At 49.1% G+C, this 26903-nt stretch overlaps 1 protein-coding gene across 2 annotated transcripts in view; it reads left to right on the forward strand.

Annotated features, from left to right (window-relative positions):
• Nucleotides 1–2761: 2761 nt before the first annotated feature.
• Nucleotides 2762–26903, forward strand: part of STXBP1 (syntaxin binding protein 1) — a 63915-nt gene continuing 39773 nt past the window's right edge. For both annotated transcript variants that reach the window (XM_030535836.1, XM_030535835.1), the window contains exon 1: nucleotides 2762–2927. In XM_030535836.1, coding sequence (XP_030391696.1) covers nucleotides 2891–2927 — 37 coding nt within the window. In that variant the 5' untranslated portion in view covers nucleotides 2762–2890. The remainder of the gene's footprint in view (nucleotides 2928–26903) is intronic.

The raw sequence follows: 26903 nt of genomic DNA on the forward strand, positions 1-26903 counted from the left end.
AACCCAGGTTCTCCTGACTCCCAGTTCAATGCTCTCTCCATTATCCAAAATGAAGTTAATGGAAGTCATAAGGGGGCTCAGCTTGCAGGCTGGGTGTCTTGTCTGGTAGGCTTCTTGGGCAGGGGTTACTTTTTATTTTGGGATCATGCCAGGCCCAGCACAATGGGGACCTGACCTTGGGTGATGCAATCATGCGAATAACAACCAACAACAATAATGATCTTGTCTTCAAGTAACAGCTGGGAGATCAATGAAGAACAAAGGGCATACAGCCCTTAAATGCATGTTCTTTTGTAAATAAGAGCTAGCAAGAAAAGGGTCTCTGTCTTGGCTTTGTACAGCACCGAGCACAACAGGGGCCCTGACTGGGCCTCCTCGACAGTACCACAATCCAAATGATAAAGAATGTCATAGTTCCAGGCCTACCTGCTCTGTTGTCTTCTTGCTGAGTGTGTCCCCACAGGTGTCAGGCCTTTACCTCTCCTGAGGTGAAATTATGCAGTTCTCCAACTCAGAGACCCAGCCCTGGGCTACAGTCCCCTGCAGGTCAGCCGACATGTCTGTCCGAGTTTAGCCCATGCAATTCCTCCCTTCAGGAATTGGGTACCAGTCGTGAACACAGTGACCAGATGGCCTTCTTAAACCAAAGCATTGTTTATATTAACAAAAGAAAAAGGATTTTGAAGCAATGGTCTATACCCATCACCATCCCCTGCCAGTAACCTAGGCAGACCGTGGGCACCGCCTGGCTCCTCAAAACACCCCCTTCCCTCTTGAGAACATGTTCCCTTTTAAACCTGCCAGATGGCTTTTGATCTGCGTTCCTGAGCCTTTTCCTGTCTTCTTGGCCTGATATCTCACCAGCTCTGAAATGTTCATGGAGAAGTGGCTTATCTTGAGCCATTCTTTTCCTTCCTGCTTGTTTTTCCCAACCGTCCCCTATTAAACTAAACTCATATATTTATTAAGTAGCACCCCAACAGAATCACCATGTAACCAGCTTACCAACGAGCAGCTCAACACGCAGTGTGCATAAGTTATTGCAGAGCAAGTCCAAATCCGTCACAAAGAATGGTAAAACCACAGCACAACGCATGGGGCATAGATACAGGTGCAGTTTAGGAATCCTAGAACACATCCAGAGTTGAGAACAGTTCCAGCTTTCAGCTAAACTCTGTTCGTTTGATTGTGAAGCCATCTTCCCTACTCCCTCCTTCCCACTGGTTGTCAGTCTTGTTCACCTGTTGCATTCCATCTGACACTTTGGCCCCCATCCTGCAATGGGCTGAGCATGGGGTCACCCCTTTTACTCGCACAGTGCCCCAGTTGGGGTCTGCATGAGCACAGGTGCCCACCCACATGTCGTGCTGGACTCTAAGCTCCCCTTCTTTGCTAGCAGTATATACAGGATCACAAAATAAAATAGGAACCAACAAAACAGCAGTAGGACCTAGAGGCCCCAGATAAATCCAGGGCCCTATTGTGGTGGGTGCTGTACAAACACTCAGGAAAATCCAGTCCCTGCCATAGGGAGCTTACAATCTTCATTAACCAGACAAAGGGGAGGGAAACAGACATAAAACACTGAAGTGACTTACCCAAGATTACACAGCAGGTCCACTCCTGACTCCTTGCCCGGTGCTTTATTTGCTAACCAATTTATGTGTCTAAAATCCAGGACCAGGCACTTTGGGGAAAGTTCTTGGAATGACTCCACTGTGCAGATCTTCTCCAGGTCGGCTTACCCATCCATCCCCCCCACCACGACCCTGTTATGTATGGATGAGGGAGACCCTATCCTAGATGTCTTTGGCCTGGGGACCGTTTCTGGAGGGCCTTGTCCCTGCAGTCTGGGAGGAAGCCCTAGCTCCCTGAGCTAGAGTCTCCTCTGTCTTGCTGGATTTTTTCCTCTGGTCCCTTTGGTTTACTCAGAGAGAAAAACAAATTGCAGCTCTGGGATGCCGTGAGGGGCAAAGTCCAGTGCTGCCTTGTGCCACTAACCTCTATGCCTGTAGATCTAAAAATCATCCACATGAATTGGTTTATATGCAGCCTGGGAATAAATACAGTAATGCTCTCTCTATCCAGAGCTATTGGAACCTACATTGCTTTCTCCCATTCCCCGCCTCCGCATACACAGATACACACACAAAAATTACAGTTCAGCATTGAATTTTCAAAGCTGCATTTTGCAAGGTTTCCATTTCAATAAATAATGCAAGATGAAGTAATAAATAAATAAATACACCGGCCGGGGGAGGAGGGAGCAGCTGAGTGTAAAGGCGCAGGGATTGGCTTGATTAAAGCGATGCTTTCTGACCAGGCTGCAAACCCAGCCCTGGTGCAAGGCCAGTTATGACAGGAGGGTTTCCCCAGGGAGGGATCTGACCCACGATCTTCATTCCCAGCCTGAGGCGAGTGTGGACAGCCGTGATGAGTGGCGGGTGGTCTAGCACTGCGGCTGATGCTAGGCTGTGCCTCTCTCCCCTCCACTGCCCCGCTGTGCGCTGCATGGTCAGCGCCCACCCTGCAGCCCTGCCTGGGGCCCGCGGGCGGACGGAGCCCGGGGGAGGTGGGGGCGCAGGAGCCTGCTGCTGCCCCCCCTCCCCCAGCCCAGATGGCCAGGGGGGCTGTCCTGCAGCCCGGTGATGGATGCACCAACCCGCCTAGGCGATTGGTCTGCACCGCGATGACGTCATGGAGCACCATCACCTCCCCTTCCCCATCATCATCAGCACCACACCTCCCCCCCCCCCCAATCTTCAACTGCCCGGGCTCCCCCTCCTTCGCAGTCAGCTGAGAGCAGAGCCACGGCCGGGGCCAGAGGATTTTTACAAACCAGAGAAGCAGCAGGAAAAGGGGGAGACACCCCCCCCCGCAAAGGCACAGCATGGCACCCCTCGGGCTCAAGGCTGTGGTTGGAGAAAGTAAGAGGATGCTTCTCTCGTTGATCTGTTTCCCTTTCTGATCTCTCCCCTCCCTGGGCTGTGCGGGGGGGCTGGATCTGGGGCGGGGGGGATCTGGGAGATTAGATCCACTCTGTTTGGATGTGGGAGTGTGTTGCGGGAGGGGGGCAGGATCTGATGGGGAAAATGGACTAGAGTCTTGGTAATCTTTTGCTGGGGAAAACAGAAAGGGGGTGGGGGGTGTTGAATTGCAGATGCGCAATCCGGACCCTTGCAGGCAGGATCAACGGCCGGCTGGGGGGTGGGGGGAGGGAAAGGGGGCAGAGGAATCAAAGAAGAGGAAACTGGAGCCCTACGTGGGGAAATGGGGGCCTATGGGAGGGGGTGTTTCCATTGATTGAGGGAGGGGGGCGGTTGGGATTTTTCTGCAGTGCTGGGGGTGGGAGATGGAAAGGGAAAGCAAACTGATCCGTTTCCCCAGGCTCTGGGTCCTAGTGGCTTTGTCCAGCAGACAGCGGTCGCCTGATTATGCCAATAAATAACAACAGGAATGATGATAATAATAAACAATAATTAATAAATAAATCCCAAATGATTCCCCAGAGCCTCCAGGCATAGGGGGTGGGGGTGGGAGGAGCTGATCTCTGCCTGGGCCAATAATAAATAAATACAAAATTACAGGCTCATTCGCCAAAATTGGCTGGGTTATTTTGCGCAGGCAGAGAAAGCCCCTGCTGCTACGCCAGATCCTGCAGTGTCAGGGCAAAGCCTGCTGGACTCCCCCCTCCCACTCCAAAACATCAAATAATGCCATGCAAGCAGCGCCCAGCCTTCCCTTCCCATCAGGAACCTTCCCCCAAGGAGGGGGAGTCTGTTCCAGCTCCCCGAAGAAATGGTTCAAATAAAGGCTGAATCTTCTCTAGGCTTTGAGCTAGGGGCTTTGGCAACCAGAGTATTTCTTTGTGCAGTTGCTCTGATTTGTAGTGGTGGTGGTGGTGGGGAGAACTTAAGCTCTCCTGTATGAATGCAAGGTGCTATTTTCGGCTCAGGTTTGATGATCTGTAGATTTGGGGGAGAAAAAAATTTTTAGATCCCCCCCCCCAAGATGATGTTATTTTTAGTATCTAAATAAGGAGTTCTTCTTTTTAGAGCTTATGCAGGTGGTGAGTTCCTGTACAGAGTGCCTGCATTCCTCATGCCATAACAATTAAACTGAGAAACTTTTATGCCTAAACAACTAACAACAAAAATGGTATAAAATGGTGACAACTTCCTCTGAGCACCCTCTGCCATGAACCATATAAATCCTTCGCTCTCTTGAAATTAATTAACCTTGTATTGTTTATTTAAATGGAAACCAGGCAAAATGTCGCCTAAAAAATTCATTGTGTAATTATCGTTTTTTTGCTTAGCGGTAGGAATGGGAGAATGTCCATGTAGATTCTAATAGCTCTTGGTACAGAGAAAGCGTTTCTGGAGTTTTGTGCATTAAGCAGGCAGGGTCTTATTTAACAATCCTCCACACCACAGCATTGGCTCCAGTCTGCAGATGGTGTGGCTGAAGTGCGGTGGTGTGACTGTTTCATGGGATGATCCCATTAGATTTATGTCCTGCTTTGTTCCAAGAAATCACCTGCCCAGAGAGCTAAGAGACAGCTCTGCGCCAGTCTCGCTCTGCTTTCATTTTCCAAAAACCTACAGCTCATCTGCAGGCTTGGTCAGCTCCGTCAGGGGGAGAAAAAAAAATCCTTTGGTTCTGCTGCTGCAAGATAATCCTGGAGGGGGGTGAGGTGGAATTTAAAATATTTTGCTGCATTTAATTCTCTTGCACTAGATTGTCCTCTTTCACTCTCTGGCATGTGAAAAGTAGGTTATGAAACCGACATGATGCAAAATGTATCACTGCGTTCCTCAACAGCATTCCTTGGAAAAACTAAAGGTCTCATCCGACCCTTCTTCCTCAGTCAAAACTCCCAAAGGCCACAATATAAATGTATCTTCTGTACCTTCCGTTCCTTGAACAAAGACCAGTAGCTGGAAGCTAAAGATGTTGACTTTTTACGTGTTTTCTTTCTTTGCTTGAATACAATATTAACCATCGCAAGTCACACACACTTTCTTGTTCTAACAACTGTGTTGGGCATCTGACTGAAGGCAAAACTCTATGCTTCAGGATTTTTATAACAAACTGCACTGTTCTTTCCTCAAAAGAGCTTTTGTAATCTGTAAAAGATAACCAGTAGCTGGATTTCCCTTTAATATAAGATTATCTGTGAAGTCTGGATATCTATAATACTAGCGCTAGATTCTCTTCCTGTGCAGGGAAATGCTGCATAGGACACAGGTAATGTGGACTGTGATCGTCCAGAGAGCTCCATGCAGTCTGACCCCTACTGACTTCATTGGGGCTTGGGATTCTGCCTACAGAGAGCTCTTATTGTAGGAACAAGGCCCTGGGGAGAGTTTGCTCTCATTTCCTTGGAAATGTTCTGTCTGGGAGGTGGAGCTCATCCCCTGACCATAGGTCCCAGCTCTGTGTGTGGGAGTCTTGTGCCTCCTCCTTGCCTCCTGACCACAATGGTTGCTGCAGGACTTCTCCCATGGGTTCACTGTGCAGTTGCCCACACTGTGCAAGGTAATGCTGACTATGAAGATTATTGTGGGCTGGGATGTAGAGGAGGCTCTTCTGGTGGTGGTGGTGATGCCACGGAGAACAGTTGTCCTGATCCCTAGCCCACCCATTGATCCTGTGCACAGACTGGGTTTCCTGTCGAGTGGGAAAGGCAACACAGCATCATCCTGCCGTGGCTCCTGCTTTTACATGGCCCCACCCTTCAAAGAAAGGCTCCGGGCCTGGCTTCCCTCTAGCCCTTGATGATAACTTTATAGACTTGCCTCTGAATTTGCAGCCAACTCGTCTCATAATGATACCTTTTCTGGGGCCATTTCATCCAGCACATCACCCCCTCCACCCACCTCATGTTGTGTTTGAGAGCAAACACCGTGCAGCCCATGCAGTTGCAAAATAGTCTCATAATTCCCCCCAGAAAAAAAAAATCGCATTCCTGGATGAAACTTTCCAGGTCTGGCCTCTGCCCACGGACATCTTGTAAATTCTGAGTAAAATCTCTCCAGCGTATCTGAGTCCAGTGACGGTTAAATCCTGATTCCCAGCCCCTTTCGTCACCATTTTATGAAACTCCTGTCTACTTTTTTTGGGGGGGTGGGGGGTGGGAATGAAGTTACCATATTTGCCAGCTGCCCTGTTTGACCCAGGTTTGTCCCTATCTTTTAAAGGCCAATGATGGCGCGTAGTGGAGCTGCTGTGATTGTTTTTAAACCATGTTGGCCTTCCAACAAGTAGAAGGGGCTGTGCTAAGCAGGCAGGAGTGTGTCAGGGTGCAGAGCAGATGAGTTGGGGAGCATGAGCTTCTGCACTGCTTAAAAATCTTTGCCCACCTCCTGCCTCATCCCATCCTCTGCCCAGTCCCCTGGACCTCTCAGCCTGCCTCTCACATTTACTTCAAATCTCGGCCTTTGTGTCCCTGAATACCATGGGCCTGGAATACCTGGCAGAGTAATGAGCATCTCTGGTCATCTCCTCCCCAGCTAGGTCCTACACTATTTTCTTCCTCCCTTGGCCTGTTAGCAGTCTGCTTCTCTCCACCTCCTTTAGGCCAAGTGGGTGGGACTGCCAGCCTGTTCCTCCGCTGATTTCGCAGAGGTTTCCCATACGGTGCCCCGGGGCCTCGCTGAAGCAGTTATGGGTTAACAGTGCAGCTAAAGGAGAGCAGGCTGTAAGCACTGTGCCAGCTCCATTGCCCTCAGCGATTGCACACTCCTAGGATTCTCTTTCTCCTCTTTGAATTTAATTTCCTGTTTATTATTATTGTTTCTTTTAAAAGAAATGAATGCTTGTGTCACAGCGGAAATGCAAAGGCAAGGGCTGAAATTTGCAAACAGTTTTGGGCATTTAGACACTTTTAAAATTATTCAGGGCCCTTTGAGAAGTTTGCAAACTCTTGCCCTGTAAGGAAACCATTGTTACAATGGCCTTTGTTTAAAGAGACACTATAAAGGAATATATTAGACACCTTTATTATTAGAATGAATGGAAGCCGTGTGTCAAGAATCCCCTAAATTGCCTGGGAAATCTCCATCAAGGTATCTGCAACCATGCTGCCCATATGTAACATCCGCTATTTAAGCTTCCTTGTTAGATGTCTGGCTTTATCACTGTTCATGATTTTCAAGTGAAAGCCGCAAATATATACAAGAGGTACAGGGTGCTCACGCTAATGGTGCTGTAGGAGGCCGAACACTCGCATGTTGGGATTGTTAAAAGAATTAAACCTTAGCTGCGTATTCATTTTTTTGGCACACACACAGACTCTCCTTCTCTTCCCATACGTCTATACAATCCGAGAAACTGTTCTTATAGACACACAAAAGATCAAGTGCCCAGGGCTGGCAGGCCATCCATAACTCACCCCCCATGGGAGAGATTTTGAAAAGCGCTCAGCATGCTGGGTACATTGGAACGGAGCTGTCTTGACAGGCTGGCCTGAAGAGTGGCGAATGGGCGGATTCTTCACTGCCTTGCCCCTTGGGTAGTTATTTAGGTCCAGATGCTCAAGGTTTCTAATGTCCATGGAAGTCAGTGGGAGTCAGGTGTCTAAATACCTTTGAGGATCTGGGCCTTATACCTATGCGAGAGCATGTGGCCCCTTGCCACCATCACGAATAGAGAATTCTGATTTCTTAGCCTCCAACACCCACTTGCACAGGCTCATTGATCACCCAAGGTGCAAGGCAGGGGAGAACCAGCCCTTAAGTATCACAGCTGAGGTGTTACTGAATGCAAGGATTCTGCATTTGTCTGCGTGTCCCCTCCCCCAACACATTAGCTATAACAAAGGAAATTATGGCTTGAGTGACAGCTTCCAAGGTGGAAGCTGACATTTCTTTCTAATTTATAAGACTTTTTGGGGTTTAATATCACTTTTTATTCCCCTCCCCCCCCCAACCTCCCCACTGTAGTTTAAAAAGAGAGAGCTCTGCATCTCCCTAACGTCAGGAAGAGTTAGGATCCACTCCCTCCTGCAGTACTGCCACAACGTTTTCCCTGGGTTTTGGTATTTGGGGAGAAATATACACGGTCTGTTTCAGACCAGCACACACAAAGCCAAGACAACTTCATTGTGGGTGACGAGGGAGACTGCAAGTAACCCTTCCGATCGGCTTTCCAAGGGCTCAGTGCCCATGATTTCAGGAAGATTTTTCTAAGTGCTTTGCTCCCGACATGCTGAGTGCTTTTGAAAATCTTTCCTTCCACGCCGTGCTGCAGGAGTGTTAAGGAACTCCTGACGGTGATTAAATCTATGGCGCATTTGCACCACTCTCTGTACCGGGTAAAATTTGTGGTCCTGCATCCCTGCAATGGCTCTTCGGGCTTAGTAACCAGGATGGGCAACTCACCAGGTGGTTGGAAAAACTGTTCCTGCCTTCCTTGACCTTGACTGGAATTCTGCTGGTGAGTTCAGGGAGAGAGCAGGAGGTAGCCTGTAACCTATCTCTATACACTTGGTAGTCATGTTTAATACACGTGTGGCACACTGGAGCTTGCCTCTCAGTGACCATGTGTTAAAAACAGAATCGTTTTATGTGAAGCCAGACTTAAAATACCACAAAGTTTTTTCAGATAAACAGCAGATGAAGGAATGAATCCAGTTGGAAGAGTAAACTTTCAAGACACTAAGCTGGAGACACTAAATAGTAAGTCCTTCTGTTTAAGGGCATTGGGTCTGATCCTTCAACGGTTATTGAGGTTTCTTTAGTTGAGTAAATGTTGCAGGGCTGGGCTCTGCCTTTAAGAATGAGGTGTTATCTGTGCTTTAAACCAGGTGACTGCCTGCCCACTGTTCCTAAGTCAATGGAGTCTGCTTTACAGTGATGGACATGCTTAGGGAATAATAAATTTAGGCCTAGAAAACAGCATTGAGCCAATTTCTGAGGTATATAAATGGTATAATAGATTGTTTATGAGGGGTCACGAATAATCTGTTAATAGACTCATAGACTTTAAGGTCAGAAGGGACCATTATGATCATCTAGTCTGACATCCTGCACAATGCAGGTCACAGAATCTCACCCACCCACTCCTGTAACAAACCCCTAACCTATGTCTGAGTTATTGAAGTCCTCAAATCGTGGTTTGAAGACCTCAAGCTGCAGACAATCCTCTAGCAAGTGACCCATGCCCCACGCTTCAGAGGAAGGCGAAAAACCTCCAGGGCCTCTGCCAATCTTCCCTGGAGGAAGATTCCTTCCCAACCCCAGATATGGCGATCAGTTAAATCCTGAGCATTTGGGCAAGACTCACCAGCCAGCACCCAGGAAAGAATTCTCTGTAGTAACTCAGATCCCACCCCACCTAACATCCCATCACAGACCACTGGGCCTATTTACCTGCTAATAATCAAAGATCAATTAATTGCCAAAATTAGGCTATCCCATCATACCATCCCCTCCATAAACTTATCAAGCTTAGTCTTGAAGCCAGCTATGTCTTTTGCCCCCACTACTCCCCTTGGAAGGCTGTTCCAGAACTAATGGTTAGAAACCATCGTCTAATTTCAAGTAATGGACCAGCAAAAATCAGTTGCCTAGTCTAAGTAGGTCTTTAAATAAAGATTGAACAAATTTATGCTGGAGATACATTAAACTAGGAATTGGTATTGGAAGTGGTTCTTGGGCAGGTTTTGCTGGAGAGATTGTCACCAGCTTTTCATAAGTGACTTGTGATTTTGGGACCCAAGAGGCACTATGGTAGAGGCTGGATTTTCAGAAGTGGCAGCTGCCCTGGGAAAAATCAGGCCCTAGAAAGGAAAGATAATCCAGTGACTGGGGTGCTAGCCTGGTATCACAGAATATCAGGGTTGGAAGGAACCTCAGGAGATCTAGTCCAACCCCCTGCTCAAAGAAGGACCAATCCCCAACCACCTCCTCCAAGATAGGACTCACAACCCCAGGTTTAGCAGGCCAGTGCTCAAACCACTGAGCTATCCCTCTCAGGGTTCAGTTCCCTGCTCTGCTGCAGATGTCCTGTGTGACCTTGGGCAAGTCGCTGTGATGGGGCTCGGGGGACAGTCCAGGCCAGTGAGGGGTTGTGTCCCCAATTGCCTTGCAATCTTGGGTGCCTCAAATGCTTTGCTGCTGTAACACCCTGCCTGGGATATTCATCGTCAGTAACAAGTATGCAGGTCATACCCTGAGTGTCTTTGTATAACTGCAACCCTGGTCCAGAAACACTCCAGCAGCCTGCCAGCAACACACCACTGTCACACTCTGGCTTGCACCAGCCTTGGTTACAACCACCAAGGTGACCCCAACACACTCCCAAGTTCTGGATTTCTTCAAAACCCTGTTGTCTGCAATGTCCAGCTCTCTCCTGGATAGTGTAGAGAAATCATAAGGTTCATTTGTTCCTCTAAAAAACACAAACCCCACTAGCTTGCCACATTAACTGAAGTTAAGAGTCGCTTTAATTCCAACACAGCACTAGTGGTTTAGATTAATAGTAAAACAAAATTATTAAATATAGGACATAGGTTAAGTGATGCCAAGTAAAAGGAATGACGATTGAAAGGATTATAAACAAGTAAAAATGATAACACGCATCTAAAACTCTAAAACTTAATCTAACAAGGTCACAGGCTTGGTGAAAGATGGTTTCTCACCTATATTCAGTTTCCAGAGACTTTAACCCCCCCTTGGTTGAAGAACCCATCTTTCTTGGCTTGCAAGAGCTCTGTTCCATTGTGGCTGGCTAGTGTTGGATGCCAAAGATGGTTTCTGCCCTTGCTTATATCTTCCAAAGTTCAATGACTTTGTTTTAAGAGGCAGGATGACCTCAAGCTGTTTTTTCCCTTCCTGTGGGCTTCCCATCCCCCTGATGATCTTCTATGTAATGAGAGCTTCCACTATTTCTGGTCACACCTTGCTTAATTTCATTGGAGACAGGCAGACAGCTGCCATCCTGAGGTTAGTGTGAGGTTTGCCTCCACCGTTTGTTAGCTTGATGGGACTGTTTACATGATACTTAAATATGTCCTCGTTGTCTTTCAAAGTGCTTTGGAAATAACTCCTGTCATGGTATAATTCCCCACTCTGAACCTTAGTGTCCAAAAAGATGGGGTACCAACATGAATTCCTCTAAGCTCAATTACCTGCTTAGTACTTGTAGCACTGCCACCAACCAGGAATTCCAGTGCCTGGTACACTCTGGTCCCCCCAAAACTTTGCCCGGGGACCCCCAAGACCCAGTCCCTCTGGATCTTAACACAAGGAAAGTAAACCCTTTCCCTCACCGTTGCCTCTCCCAGGCTTCCCCTCACCGTTGCCTTTTCCAGGCTTCCCCTCCCTGGGTTACCCTGAAAAATCGCTGTGATTCAAACTCCTTGAATCTTGAAACAGAGGGGAAAATTCACTTTCTCCCCTCCTTCTCTCTCCCCCTCCCAGACTCTCCCTGAGAGAGAAAGTAATCCTAATACAGAGAGAAAATAACCTCTCTCCCCCTTCCCTCCTTTCTCCCCACCAATTCCCTGGTGGATCCAGACCCAGTCCCTTGGGGTCTCACCAGAATAAAAAAAAACAATCAGGTTCTTAAACAAGAAAAGCTTTTAATTAAAGAGAAAAAACAGTGAAAATTATCTTTGTAAATTTAAGATGGAATATGTTACAGGGTCTTTCAGCTATAGACACTGGGAACACCCTCCCAGCCTAAGTATACAAGTACAAATTAAAATCCTTCCAGCCAAATACACATTTGAACTCCTTCCAGCCAAATACACATTTGAACTCCTTCCAGCCAAATACACATTTGCAAATAAAGAAAACAAACATAAGCCTAACTCCCCTTATCACCTAGTACTTACTATTCTGAGTACATAAGAGCCTGTATCAGAGAGATTGGAGAGAAACCCGTTTGCACATCTCGTCACTCTCAGAACCCAGAGAGAACAACCACCAAACACTAACAGCACACACACAAACTTCCCTCCCTCAAGATTTGAAAGTATCCTGTCCCCCGATTGGTCCTCTGGTCAGGTGACAGCCAGGCTCACTGAACTTGTTAACCCTTTACAGTCAAAAGAGACATGAAGTACTCCTGTTCTATTAACCCTTAACTATCTGTTTATGACAACTCCCAATGGGGAAAACATGTTCCTTTGTCTAAGGCAGATCTGTTTACCAACTCACCTGGCATGCCTGGGTTAAACACACTTGAGTCATCATTCTAGCACATCTAACTCTTAATACCCATTGCTAATGTACATCAAACAAGAATATTAATGATCAGGGAGTTGTTAGTTTTCAAATGACACCTCACAAGATGTGTTTTGTACAAAGATTACTACAATAGTGTGTAGAGTGTGAATACAGAGGTGCTTAGTGTTACAGTCACTAGTTTCTCTTTGCCTCAATTTCCCATCTGTACAATGGGGATAACAGCACTGCCCTGCCTGACGGGGTGTAGTGAGGATAAATACATTAGTGACTATGGGTGTTCAGATACTACAGTAATAGGGGGCCACCTCTTAGACAGCTGTATCTGAAAAGTGGGAGCTGTATCACATCGCAAGATATGCATGTTACGTGGGATACCCACATGGTCACTGGTTCTTTATAAGAACTGAGGCTGAAGACCAAGTACCTTCAGCCCGCTAAGAACAGGTATCCCTCATCTTGAAGTGTGTTACTGCTCTTGTGAAATGTGTTGCTACATGTTTGCCTAGTGGTTAACAGCCAGTGTTGGGTAGCTAAACTGGGAGTATCCTCCCAATCATGTTCTTCATCAGCCAGTCAGGTTGCTCTTATGTTACCAGTCCTATTAGATATGCACATTGGTTTACAACATCCCTTGGAAATATATTTACATGCCATTAATTTCCTTATGGGCTTCAGGCTATTTCTGTAGCATGATCACATGAGTAGGACATCTGTAGATGTAAAATTAGACATATTGAAGCAAATTCCGCCTTCGGTTACACCCATGCTCTGCCCTAGAGTTCATATGGCTTACCTGAGAGCTGGTCTACACTGCGAACTTGTATTAGCATATCTGTGTCTCTCAGGGGTGTGAAAAATCCACACCCTTGTGAGAAGTTGTTAAGCCAACCTAACTCCCGGTGTAGACAGAAGAATTATTCAATCCCCTTAGGTACTGTTTCTCAGGGAAATGGATTAACAACGCCAACTGGAGGACCCCTCCCATCGGTGTAGGCAGTGTCTACACTGAAGTGCTATAGTGCCACCCCTGTGTGAGGTATTAAGCCCACTTTTCTTACAGTTCCACTATTGCACCATCAATGTCAATTGGAGATTTGCCATTGATGCTAATGGTGGGAGGATCAGACCTTATGTCAAGCAAACAGTACTCGTTTGAGAGGCTCCGTGAAAGATTGCTCTGCATTGCTCTGTTATAAATAAAATACATTGCCTCCTGGAGTGACATTCCAGTTTTATTTCTTATAGGCCACCTCATTGCTAACTTTTAAATTATCCGGTCAGTCACTTTAGTGCCATGCTAATCACCCAGAGAGGCAAATTAATTCAGAAAGAATGACGGACTGGAAGATACATGCAAGATATCTAGTGAGCCGGCTGTAGCCCTATGATTTGTCCCCATCACTTGTTTAACATGTTATCTCTCAAGAGTGGTGAAGACCATCAATAAAAGGGTGATTAATAATAGAGGCGAATTACTCACCCTTAGCCATTTGGATTAGCATTATTTTTCTATAAGTTACAGAAGTGAAATTGTAGCAGTTCGCTTTTTTTCCCTCATTCTTAGTAAAAATAGAAAGAGAAATTTAAGAGCAGCTTGGCCTGAGGATAACAGACCCAAAGTGGTGAGGCCATACAAGCAGGCATATGATGATAACATCCAGTGTTGTGGGATGAAATGGACACCAAAAACATTTTTTTCCATGACCTTAGTTATATCTGACTGTCACAGGCTCACTTGAGGCATCCAATAAAACAAGCTCACCTTAATTTTGCAGAAAATAAATTAACACTTACCTCAAGATGGCCACTTGGGCATTAAAGTACTTATTAACAGTCCTTCTCTGGGCCAACCAAAAGGCACCTGACCAAGGGGTCTTGTATTAAGACAGGGAGAGCCTCCCTGCCCTGTCCCAGCCTCATGCAGAACTGCTTTAGATAGTAGCAGCCAACTCTTTTTATCTGGCCTGCTGGCCTCTCATTGGCCTGCGAGTACAGCAGGCCCTCTAGCCACTGAAGGACCAAGTCTCACTGGTTCCACCCGCAGCTGATCCTGGGAGGCCTTTCTAGGCAACTCCTGGAGTCTGAATTTGCTGCCTTTCTCTTCCAAAAGGACATCTTCTTAGGGTGCCAAGGCAGCAGAACCGCTGGTAGAGGGCAGTAAATGGCTGCTACACCCTGTCCCACCCATCTGCATAATATTAAAGATAATAGGCTTGATTCTTCTCTTGGTTACAATGGTGTAAATACAGAGTAGTTCCATTAAAGTCATTAATAGGGCACCCAGACAGGAAGTTCATCAGCGCATCTTGTTTTGCCGCTTCCCAATCATAGAACGTTGCCCCAGATGAGATGACTTCTCCCAGTCGAGGGGTCGGCAGGAAGGGTCCAAGGCACTTCCCTGCCATTTCGCCCCTACAATTCTTCATTATTTGTATTGTGGTAGTGCCTGGGGGTCCCACTCATGAATCCAGGTCCCATTGGGCTCTAGTATCCTCTGACTCCAACTCACCTGGAGTTTTGGGAGCTTGTATGTGTGGTGGCTGCTGCACAGCCCCTGAGGAGAGCTGTTAGCTGAGCAGTCCCCACCTTCCTCCAGTTGTTCTGCACTCTGTTCTGATCTGTGCTGGAGAACCTTGCCCATATCCCACCCCAGGGCCAGATGCAGAGCACACCCACCCTATCCCTAAGCCCGCACACTCCCTAAGCTTGGCACATCTCATCCATGTATTCACCTGTGCTCTCTCCACGCATCTGCTGTGCCCACACATCCCACTTCAGCCCAGTCGTACCAAGCGGGCACAGTAAGCTGGACAAGGGTTGCCAGAATTTCAAAATGAGGCAGGGTCTCCAGGGCCCAGATGGGTGCAGTGTTTCCAGGACAAGGCTTTCTGGCATCTGTGGCGCCTCTGTCTTTGTCAGGGTGGTTCTCTCCTCTCTCTGATCACCCTTTTATTGATGGTCTTCACCATTCTTGAGAGATAACGTCTTAAACAAGTGATGGGGACAACTCATAGGGCTACAGCCGGCTCACTAGGTATCTTGCATGTATCTTCCAGTCCGTCATTCTTTCTGAATTAATTTGCCTCTCTGGGTGATTAGCATGGCACTAAAGTGACTGACCGGATAATTTAAAAGTTAGCAATGAGGTGGCCTATAAGAAATAAAACTGGAATGTCACTCCAGGAGGCAATGTATTTTATTTATAACAGAGCAATGCAGAGCAATCTTTCACGGAGCCTCTCAAACGAGTACCGTTTGCTTGACATAAGGTCTGATCCTCCCACCATTAGCATCAATGGCAAATCTCCAATTGACATTGATGGTGCAATAGTGGAACTGTAAGAAAAGTGGGCTTAATATCTCACACAGGGGTGGCACTATAGCACTTCAGTGTAGACACTGCCTACACCGATGGGAGGGGTCCTCCAGTTGGCGTTGTTAATCCATTTCCCTGAGAAACAGTACCTAAGGGGATTGAATAATTCTTCTGTCTACACCGGGAGTTAGGTTGGCTTAACAACTTCTCACAAGGGTGTGGATTTTTCACACCCCTGAGAGACACAGATATGAATAATAATAAGAGGAGGTGCTTCTCCAGCTCCTCCAGGCTGCTCCATAGCGTGACGTCTCTCTCTTTTCTCCCCAAGGTCAGGGGCTGCTTCTCCAGCTCGCTTTCTGAGGTGATGTCTTTGCTCCTTTCTGTTCCTTTGCGATTTCTGTGTTTTGGGCCCTGGAGCAGGAGCTATCTCTCATCCATACACTGGCACAGCGGGCACAGTCACTTGCGTTGACATGTCCCACCCGCTCCCCGCCTCGCAGACATGCAGTGCTGGACATGGGGCACTCCTGGAATTCTGCAGCGCAGGCCTGCCCCGCGAATCCAGCCGGACCCTCCCAGTAACTCCGCTCTCTGATTCTTCTCCCTTCCCCTTCACACGGGATTCTCCTGCAGCCTTTTGCCATTAGCTCCCCCGGAGCGTGCCTCAGCTGCAACAGCGCAAGGGATGTGATCTATTGCTATGGATGTTTTGGGATCACTGCAGGGTATCTGGGTACTGCAGTACTGAAGGACTGAGGTATTGTAGTATTGGAGGTGCTGGGGGGCTCGTATTGTAGTACTGGGGCCACAGGGTATTGCAGAACTTAGGGAGGCCTAGAGTATTGGGGGTTTGGAGTACTCGGCCATCCAGGGCTCCTTTGGGGATAAAAATGCTCACTCGAAGTACTGCAGACTCCTGCCCATGCAGCACACATGCACGCGGGCAGCACTCCACTTGCTGCGCTATGGCCTGCATCAATTTATCCCTCATTCCCAGGCCAGAGTCATCCAGCCTTCAGGAAGTGGCCGGTCTGACCAAGGCTGTGTTTGAGGGCTGGGGGTCTCTGAGAGGATCAGCCCCTTTACCGGTTGGCTGGCTTGTTCTGTGAAGAACTGAATGGTCTTGGGGGGTGGGGGGGGGGGCAGCCTCCTTGCAGGCTGATTGCGCCCCACCTTTGCCACTCGTCACCCTTCGCCTGCTCCCACAACGGTGCACCGAGCCTGGAGGTGGTATCGCTGTAATTAACCCAAATCTTTGTCAAAAGAAGCCAGACACTTGCCCTCTCTGTTCCCCACCCTACATCTCCCCAACCTCTGACTTGCGCTGGCTGCAGGCCTTTCCCAACAGCTGCCTTGACAGCTGATTTCCCTGTGGTCAGAGATGTGAAGGTCCTGAGAGGCGAGGGCCATAATGCCATTCCATATGGCCACACTGGATATGTCAGATCAAAGCAGTCTGCTTGTTCCTCCAATCTGGTATCCTGTCTGTCAGTCACTGGGCTTCAAGCTGCGGTCAGGACTTGCTCGCTAAGTGCCAGAAAGACAGAAACAAACTCCCTGTGTTTAAATGCACATGTCAAGAGCATTGGTTATGTTGGATACCAGGATTGCTAGGGAGACTGAAGCACTTGAGCACTGGCCTTCTGCCTTTAAGGTGCCAGAGACATGGGTATTTGAAACAAATCTCATGCTTCAGAGTATAGGTTGTAGGGTCAGGAAGGGTTTCCAGCCTCCTCTCTACCGAAGATTTCACAATTGCCCTGAAGAATGGCGATGGATTCTTTGCTTTCACTGAAGCTGGCAGTGGGCTTCAGAAATTCTCTGCTTGTATTGGCTGGCACCAGAGGCCATCTTAAATCTCAGCGGGTTGATCTGGTGCAGAAGGGGCAGTGCTAGCTCTCTCCCACAACGGACGAGGAGTAAATAAATCTGAACAAAATCACCTCAGCCCAAACCTGGGAGCTGCTTTCAGCCGTTTGTGTAACAGACCAGCTCTTCTTGGGCAAGTCACGGCACCTCTGTGCCTCAGTTTCCCCACCTATACAATGGGGATAATGACACTCCTTGGTAATGCACTTTGAGATCTGTGGCTGGAAAGTGTTATAGACGAGCTGGGCTTTACTATTATTGTTATTATTCTAGATGCAGGGTGTGAGCCTGGCAGCGGCTCTGGTGCCTTGGACTGCACAAAGCAAAAAGGTGCGTTCTATCTGGGACGGTGCAGCAGACAGGGGAGTGCACTGAACCGCCGGAGCCCTGCCAGAGCTCAGAGGGGCACTTTTAACAGCTCCCTTAACTAAGGAGCTGGTGGACAGCCAAGGCAGTTTAAGGGGCCTGCCCTAAACCTCTGATTTAGACCTGTCACCGGGCAGCAGATGCACCACTCGGATGGCTCATGGCAGATCTTCGGAGGAAGGATCAAACAGACTGCAGCTTGCTGCCGAGCGGGGGGTGGTGGAGGAGGAAACTGCCTGCAGGGTACTAAGGCTGGCAGTTGACCTGCCACAGACAGCTGCCCATCCACAGCCTGCAGGGCCTGGGGCAGGTTGGCAGTGGGGACCTGCGTGTCTGCACTCGGTGCACTGAGAGGACTCCACCAGGGCTGCAAAGCCAGGATCCCTTCCCCGGCCAGCTTGTTCTCTCCAAACCTGTGCATTCAGGGGGCTGCTCTTGCCGACCCCCAGAGCTCCACTGACAAAAGGAGGCTCACGAAGGCTCAAAATGGCTCCTGCCAGGCAGCACAGCCAGCGATCCCCCTCTCCAGCACCCTCCCACTAACCAGCTCCGAACACGGCGATGCACCTTGCAAGGAGCAGGGCGGGCCACTGACGAGCAAGTCCCAGCAATACCAGGGGCGTCGCAGCCTTGGCATCCTCAGGTCTGGGCACCATTGCTATGGGCATGTGAGAGCCAGAGGCCCTTGCACACAGGACCTGCCAGCTACTCTGCTGCTGGCACTGCATTCTCCGCTCTGCTGGCTCTCTTGTCTATGTCCCAGGTTCAAGTTCTGGCCTGTTTCCTCAGGCACCTGCTGTGGGAGCCCACGGACAGGGGCAGGGGGAGTTGCTGCAGTCAGAGGAGAAAGGGGCTGCAGGCAGGCAGGGGTTGTGGTGGGTACACAGAAATAGGCCTGGCTGTAGGTGAGGTGAGTGGGGCCCTGTCCTTTGCACAGGTTTCCACAGAGCCTGAATCACTGCTAAGACAGTCTTGTGCCATCTCAGATCCCTTCTCCCTCTCCCCCCCTATTCCCTGGGCAGTGCCAGCACATGGCAGCCTCTCAGTTCTGGTGTGATCTGCCAGCCCACCCTATGAGAAGATGCCCCACTGTGGTGTGGGGGAGAGGGGGGTCTCTTGGAGAGGAAAGACGCTGCAGACTCTATCTGCAGGATGGGCGAGGCCTCTGCCCACACAGCTAGAGCCCAGCCATCAGCCAGACGCCTGCTCTGGGAGCCACTGCAATGCCAGGGAAAAATACTGCAGCCCACTGCTACAGCAGCAGCTCTGTGGGGCTGACTCCTCCCAGGGAGAGCAGAGCCACAGCTGGAGGCTGGCCCTTTGACGAACAGGATCATCCTCTCACCCCAGCAATATTAGGACCAGCGATGGGTCCAGGAGCAGTGAATTTGGGTGCAGACCGGTCAAGCTCCTTGGCACCCAGGGAAGAGAGAGAGAGGGAAGGAGATAATATGTCCCCTTTTAGATCCACGATCCCTGCTTTCTCTCACATGCACAGAGAGACTGGATTCAAGCCCCCAGGCTGATTTTCAGCTTCCTGTCTCAGACACATCTGCCTTTTGTGCTCCCCAGCCACCTGCAGCATGCACAATGCTACTTGCGGGGAGAGAGATGGGGCTGGGAAATGATGACTCAGCCTGGTTCCAGGAGGGAGCATTATTGTTTTTGGACCGGAGGAAGATGGCGTGTGTGAGGGGGGAGATGTTTCTCCCCTGGCAGTTTGTATAAGGCTGGATTCATCTGGAACCCAGTGGAGAATGAAATCCCCTGTGCCCCCAGGTACAGGTATTCAGGTGCCTAATGCCTAGTGGCATGTTCACAAGTGCCCAGTGCTTATCTAGGCACCTATAGACCTTTAGAAGTCTGGCCCTAAGGGACTTGGTCAAGGTCAAACAGAGAGTCTGTGGCAGAACAAGAGCTTGAACCTGGCTCTCCCAAACCTAGGCTAGTACCTGAACCCCAGGACCATCCTAACTCTCTCTAAAGCCAGCAAAGATCTTCATAAAAGATGGCTGCAAATATGTATTTGAACTGATTAGTCTGATCTGGCATGTGGGTTCTGGGGCTTCTTCAGACAGGATGTGGCCGTATCCTGTGCAGAAGCCACGGAGCGATAGTTAATTCACTTCCTTGGAGACCCCCGAATCACAGCCTCCTAAGCATCCGTTTGCTTAGAAATCTGGAAAACCTCAGCGTCTCTCTCTGCCTTCGCCTCAGCCATTCTGCTTGCTGGAGATGCAAACAGGGGATCACCTGGAAACTATCCTTTCCTCACAGATCAGGTGCAGGAGAAACAGTTTGTGGTCTTAGCTTCAGCATGCCTGTCCCAATGATCGAGCCTAAGGGGTTTCTCCTAGACAGCAACTCCCCTGCTTCTAGAGTGGGCATGGTTCCCAGCTCTGCCCATAGCCAGGGTAAAGTTCACAGCTGTTACTATCCCTCCTGCTGGTCATTTCACTCCTTTACTCAGAGCTTTCAGTGGTGCTTCTCCCCCTCACCGGTCCCGTGGCTGGTAGGGGAGCCCAGGCCCTCCCACTACACTAGGTCTCAGTCCAGCAGCCACAGTCTGCTCTGCCAGTATCCTTGCTGATGCCTCCCTGGACCTCTTCCTACCACAGCCTGACAGCAGGCCTCACCCACAGACTCTCTAGTTCACCCTTCTCCCAGGGCCAGGGCTCTTCCTTGGAATCCCCCAGTAAATCCCAAGGCAAAGGTACAAACTCCACCCAACTTCTGCCCTTCTCAGGCTTGACCTTTCATCCCTTTTACGTTTCCCCTGCTGTCCTCCACGGAACACCTCCCATGGCTCCTCTCTCCCTGGAAGCCCAGGTCCTGGCCTTTTATCAGAGCTCTCCCCAAGCCTTCTGTATACAGGAGCCGATTCCAGGGCCCACTCTCCCCTGAGTGTCCTCCTTCACCCTCCTAGTCTCTCCATTCCTTAGTCAGGGAGCTCCCTGTAGTCCCCTTTTGCTTTGTACCAACCACCCAGCTCCTCCCCAGCTGGGTTTAGCCTTAATTGGGCTTGGCCCAGCCCCCAAGTGCAGCCAGGTAAGCTAATTGGGCTCCCATTAACTCTTTCAGAAACAGGATGGCGTATAGGGAGATTGTCATAGGTGCACATCAGCAGGGTGAGGCGCTTATTCAGCCACCTGGCCCAGGCAGCCCTGGGTCTCCTTGCTTAGGCTGTCCACTAGGCTGTCATTTTCAGTGATGTGGATTCTTGTCCACTAGAGACTGAATGGGGAACACTAATTTTTTACACATAAGCCAATGGGCAGTCACTGGATGGGGGTAACTTTCAGTCACTGCGAAGATGGGCTGGATGTGAACCTATAGCCCAGGGGAATCTCTGGAGATGTCTTAACAAATTGTTAGCACATATAAATTTGGCAGAAATATGTCTCTGGGCTGGCCAGGTCTCCTGATCCAGGTGCTTGGTTTGGAAGGACCCTGTCTAACTAGTTGGACATGACCCCTAGAAGGTGGTGTGATACTTACACAAATTCCCCCTAGCCTCTACACCAGGGGCGGGCAAACTTTGTGGCCTGAGGGCTGAATCAGATTTTGGAAATTGTTTGGAGGGCTGGTTAAGGGAGGGGGTCGTGGCCCAACCCTCACCCCCTATCCGCCCCCCCCAGGACTCCTGCCCCATCCAACCCCTCCTGTTCCCTGATGCCCCCCCGGGACCCCTGCCCCATCCACTCCCCCTCCATTCCCTGTCCCCTGACTGGCCCCAGAACCCCTGCCCCTGACTGCCCCCTGCTGCCCCATCCAACCCCCCATCCTTCCTGACTTCCCCCCTAGGACTCCTGGCCCATCCAACCCTCCGTTTCCCCCAACCCCTATCCACACCCCTGCCCCCGACCACCACCCCCGAACTCCCCTGCCCTCTATCCACCTCCGGAACCCTTGCCCCTGACTGCCTCCCGCCGCCCCATCCAACTCGTCCTCTCATTCCTGACAGCCCCCCCGGGACGCCTGCCCTGTTCAACTCCGTATTCCCCCACAGCCGAGAGCATTGCACCAGCGGCAGAGCGAGCTGAGGCTGCGGGGGAGGGGGAACAGCAGGGGTGGGGCCGGGAGCTCAGGGGCTGAGCAGGAGGGTCCCGCGGGCTGTAGTTTGCCCACCTCTGCTCTACACCCTCACAAAAAGGCCAGGTGGCCTGGAGTATAGAGTTCCCATGACTTATGGTATTAATGCTTTCCCAGGCCAGACCACAAGCAGAAAAGGCTTCTAAAGAGACAAGCAGATAGTGAACACACCCGGCCTACATTTAAATCCATTAATTATGGGAAGCCAATTTTTATGGCAGGCCTTCTATCAGCAGAGGAAAATTCCACAGAGAGCCTGTAGCCTTTACTTCATGGCGGTTTAATACACTGCCATGGGGCCCTGGATTGAAACTGAACATGTCTCATAAGTACAATACATTTGTCTGTCTCCGTGTAGTAATTAGCGGATGTCTATCTATCCGTCTTGGACGTCCATGACAAGTAGGGCAAGGCTATTGTCCCCATTGTACAGATGGGGAACTGAGGCACAGAGAAGCTAAGAGACAAACGGAAGGTGACACAGGATGTCTGTGGCAGAGCAGCAAATTGTACCCACATCTCCCAAGTCCCTGGCTAGCACCCTAGCCACTAGATCATGCTGCTCATCTCTTCTCCAGAATGGCATGAATCTAACTAACTCTGTTTGGGGTAAGCCCAATGCTGGGATAGCTGGGGATGGAAAGGAATCCAGGCTGCTGATGCAATGACAGAGTTGGGTGTGGGGATCCATTATGGGGGCAGCAGGATATGCTGCAAGACAAGACTCAGGTACATGGGCAAGTGTCTATGTGACTTGAACAGTTTATAACCACGCTGTGTCTAGTACGACCCAAAGCACTGAATTCCTTGCTTTCAAACGCGCTAACAGCCACCAAACTTACTGTTTTAGAGGTCCGATCAAATAGACTATTGCAGCCTGCAGCACTGGTCTCTTGGCATCAGCAGAGACAGCACTTCCTATTGCTTTATTGCTGTGAATGCATATAAAACATGATCATCATTCATTAAAAATGGGCTTTATTTGCCACTCCATTTTCATCCCATGCAGTGTTTTACAGCATGCATACGACAGCTGGGCAGTTGTGGAATATTTTTCCAGATGTCTGTGAGTCTAGCCTTCCACTTCTGTAGCACCTGAAAGCCAAAGCACCTCAAAAGCAGGTGTGATCTATTGGGGCCATTACCTAAAACCAAGCAGCTGTTTAGCAGGTCAAAGTAACATTGCAGGGCACAAAGTGAAAGATTCTCTTTTATACCTGCAGTCGGATGGGGAGGTTAGGGTTTATTGAAGTGGTGCAGGGAGTTAGAAGCTATCAGAACTTGGAGAGAGTCTTCTCATTCTTGGCCTGTTTTCTGTCTCTTGTGAAATGGTACCTCCAGTAGCAAAGTGCCTCCCTGGACTCAGAGGGGAGAGGACCAAAGCTGGGCGACTGCCAGATTTTCCATTTCGTGGGAAATTCCATGAGTTTGAAAGAAATTCCATTCCAGAATGTAAGGAAAGCAAACAAAAATTGAAATTTCCTGCGAAATGAAATTCTGAAAAAAGAAAACATCTTGGCTTTGTTTGAAATGTTTCAGTAAAATCAAAATGTTTTGTTCCAATTTCTACTTTAAAAAAAATATTGTGTAATGTAAAAAAATTGAAACAAAAAGTCATTTCAAACTGGAAAATTGAAACATTCTGTCCAGAAAAGGTCAAAGTGTTTAGAATGTTCCGGTCTAATTTATTTAAAATGAAGTTGGACCCAAACGGATGTTTCTGTAACATTTCATTTTAACACGAATCAGCATTTTCCAAAGTAATAAACTTCCATCAGAAAATTTTCAGCCAGCTCTAAAGAGAGCCCACTCTGCCCCATGCTGGTGCCCTCTGGTTAATGCCCATCTGCATATCAACCTCGCTGAGCTGGTCTGCTGGCAGGCATAACTCTCCTATCCTACAAGAGCTGTTCTTTATTATATAGATCCATAGGGCTGAATTGTGGCATTAAGGCCGCTTTCCAACCCAGAGCTGGGTGCATTCCAGCTAGTGCGTAAGTGAATGGTACATATAGTTTACAAAGTGTTCCTTTGGGAAGAAAGGCCAGTCTAAGCCTCGAGTATTCCATTTATAGGTTAAAAAAAATTACTTTTATCTAGGATGGGCTTGTGGTGTTTTCCCCCCCGGCTCCTTCTTCTGCCAGAGAATGGATAGAATTGCTTATTGTCTCTAAAGCAAACCCTTCCCTGGGGTTGGTACGTCTGATGGGCTTTGACCTGGTGCTGTTGTCTGGAACGTGTGCAGTATGTGCCCATAGGCTACTCACTGCCTGTTGGCTCAAAATGAAAGCTAATATATGTATATATAAATCCAGAGGCCAAGGATTTCAAAATTGATTTTGGGTGTCAGTTTTTCAGAGGGCAGGTGAGCAGTGTTTTTCAAATCAGGCCTCTTTATGGTTTCTTGCATTGGGCACCCAAAATGACTAGCTACTTTTGGTTCTGAGCTTCAGTTCCTTCTCGTCCTCATTTAGGGCTTGATCCGGCAACCAAATAAGCATGTGTGTAATTTACTCACGCGAGCAGTGTCATTGAGGTCAGTGGGTAAAATTCTTCACCGTATTAAGTATTTGCAGGATCTGTCCCTTAGTGACAGACTTCCCTGTTTTTTTTTAAATGCTTTACATGAAAAACATCACAGGGTGCTGAGTTCTTTGTTTTCCCAGTCATATCTTTGAGATTGCATGGGTTAGCAAAACCCTCTGGGAAGGAAAGGACAGAGAGAGGAAAATGACAAACCATGAGGCTTATGCTGCCTTTCCGCCAATGTTGCAATTTAGCTGTACTTTCTTTTCGCTCTGGTTTAGTTGTACAGCTCAGTGTGCATCAGAGTCCTGGGAGGAACTGATTGTACTGAGGGAGCTGTGGGGGAAAGGGAGTTTTTAGGATAGCAGGTGTTCTGGTTCCTACTAACATACTAGCTGACTGTGGTGTAACTTCCTTTCCATCACTGGTCCACATGGAGGATAAGATCTGCTGCTTCCTGAAGGGATAATTCTTTAGCCCAAGTGGTAGTGGCTGGTGCTTTTGGTGCCATGTTCTTTCCTTGCTGATGTTGGTAGGGCCTAGCTTTTACGGGGGCATTGCTAAGAACTGGAGAGAGCCTTTCTACTCAACCCCCCTCCTTTGCTTCCAGGCATAATTTTCTTGAAATACAATGATTTGGGTTGAAACATTTCGTGCTTGGCCTTGGGTCAGAAGTGAAGAGGGTTTGGAGTGAAGTGCAGCTTCAGCAGAGTCCCATTTGAGAAACTGCCAGCAGCAAGGGGAAAGGAGGGAGAGGATGAAGAGAAGAGGCAGGGAGCAGGGACTCTAGCATCTAAAAGTCAGAGTGGGGCCGTACAGCCATTACTAAAATGAGGTAGTCTGGACAAAGTGGGACAGAAATCCAAGCCCATGGCCAAGAAGAAAGCCACTTAGCACAGGGCATGAGAACAACCCCCCGAGCCAAGTGATTGGAAAGGCTGATTCTCAGCCCCAGTAGCCAAGAGGTTTGGGGAGGGTTAAAATGTTACCCCCCACAAACCCTTGAGATTAACCAGCTGTGAAAGGTGAAACAGCAGCAGGAGGGTGGTGGCTGGAAGGTGGATCTAACATACTTTTTGGAAAGCGGGGGAGGCACAAAGAGGGCGTGTTGCTACAGCAGGTCAGAAAACTGCCCAGGCAGAGGGCAGGCTGAAGTGGAATGGACTGGAGAGGAGTCCCACAGACACCTAAGCTGGACAAGGTTATTTAGTCTGTTCTCAAGGATGGTTCTCTCACTGTGTCTTGTCCAGCCTCAACTGACTCGCTTCCAACTCTTCCATTGGGGGAGAGGCTAAAGCCCAAGAGGACTCACCGGTGGCACATATTCCCTCAGCCCAAACTTGTGTGTAAAGTTATCGCCCCTCGGAACACCCTAAACAATTCCTCTCTGTCCCCAGCCTTCATGCTCCCGCTAGAGCACGTCCCTCTCAATCATCATTAAGGTCGCGGGTGATAAAGAAAAATTCATGGAAGCCCATGACCTGTCTGTGACTTTATCAGCCTGCGGCAGCGGGGAACTCTGGGGTACCCCCCTGCAGCAGCTTGGAGCTCAGGGGCTCCGCTGCTCAGGTGGTGGGGCTACCCCACAGCTCCCCGCTGCCCCGGGCAGCGGGGGGACCCTGCAGTTCCCAGCGGCCGCGGATTGATGTCACAGAGGTCTCTGGAAGTCATGGATTCTGTGACTTCCCTGACCTCTGTGACAAAATTGTCGCCTTCATCATCAGCCGCTCACACTCTCTCTGTATGACCGTAACAGGCGTGCAAAGGCAAGTCAGGCCTTGGGGCTAAGGTAGAACCCAGAGCAACCTGGGGACGGATGGAGATAGATGGGACGGGATGGGAAGGTCCGTTGCTGCAGACTCTCCTTAGCCTTAGAGCTTGGACTAGTGGGAGCCAAGATGCTCCAACGGTGAAAGTGGAGTGAGCCGGGCGTGTGAGGGACCGTGTGATGTTGTCGCCTCTGGTTGCATAAGACAGACCTAAATGGGAGGTGAAATGCGATTGCCAAGGATTATAAGGGAATGGGTCAAGCTGCTTGGTTCTTGTTTCTAAAAGGGGCTCTAAATCCTTTGTTGTTTTCTTCGTGCGTTGGATTAGAAAGCTCCAGTCTAGCGGGCCGGTTGAGCAGTGCCCTACTTGGAGGCTTTTGCTACTCGAATATTTGCACAGAGCAGGCCTCAGCTGCAGAAAGATGAGTTCGACTCCTGTCTGCTTGGTTTAAAAGTGAAAAGAGGACGAGGGAAATCCAGTGCCTGAAGAATATTGGAGTGTGGAAACTCTGATCTGGCCACCTGCCCTTGAGGCCTGTTAAATCTCAGTCCCTGGAAGAGCCCTCTTTGCTGAGCAACCACTTCCCACAATGGCAGAATTTTAGCAGCCCTTTTGGCTACTGCTGTTACCAGATTTTACTGTGTTTAAGTGAGTTCTTTTGGGTGGTCAGAGCAGATTTGGGGTATCTGACAGGGACACCACCCCCTCAGGACTGACACCAGGATAACTTCGGTTGCCCTCCTGATGTCACTATGAACTGGGCT

The sequence above is a fragment of the Gopherus evgoodei genome, chromosome 16 (genome assembly GCF_007399415.2).
Source record: "Gopherus evgoodei ecotype Sinaloan lineage chromosome 16, rGopEvg1_v1.p, whole genome shotgun sequence".
Classification (NCBI taxonomy): Eukaryota; Metazoa; Chordata; order Testudines; family Testudinidae; genus Gopherus; species Gopherus evgoodei.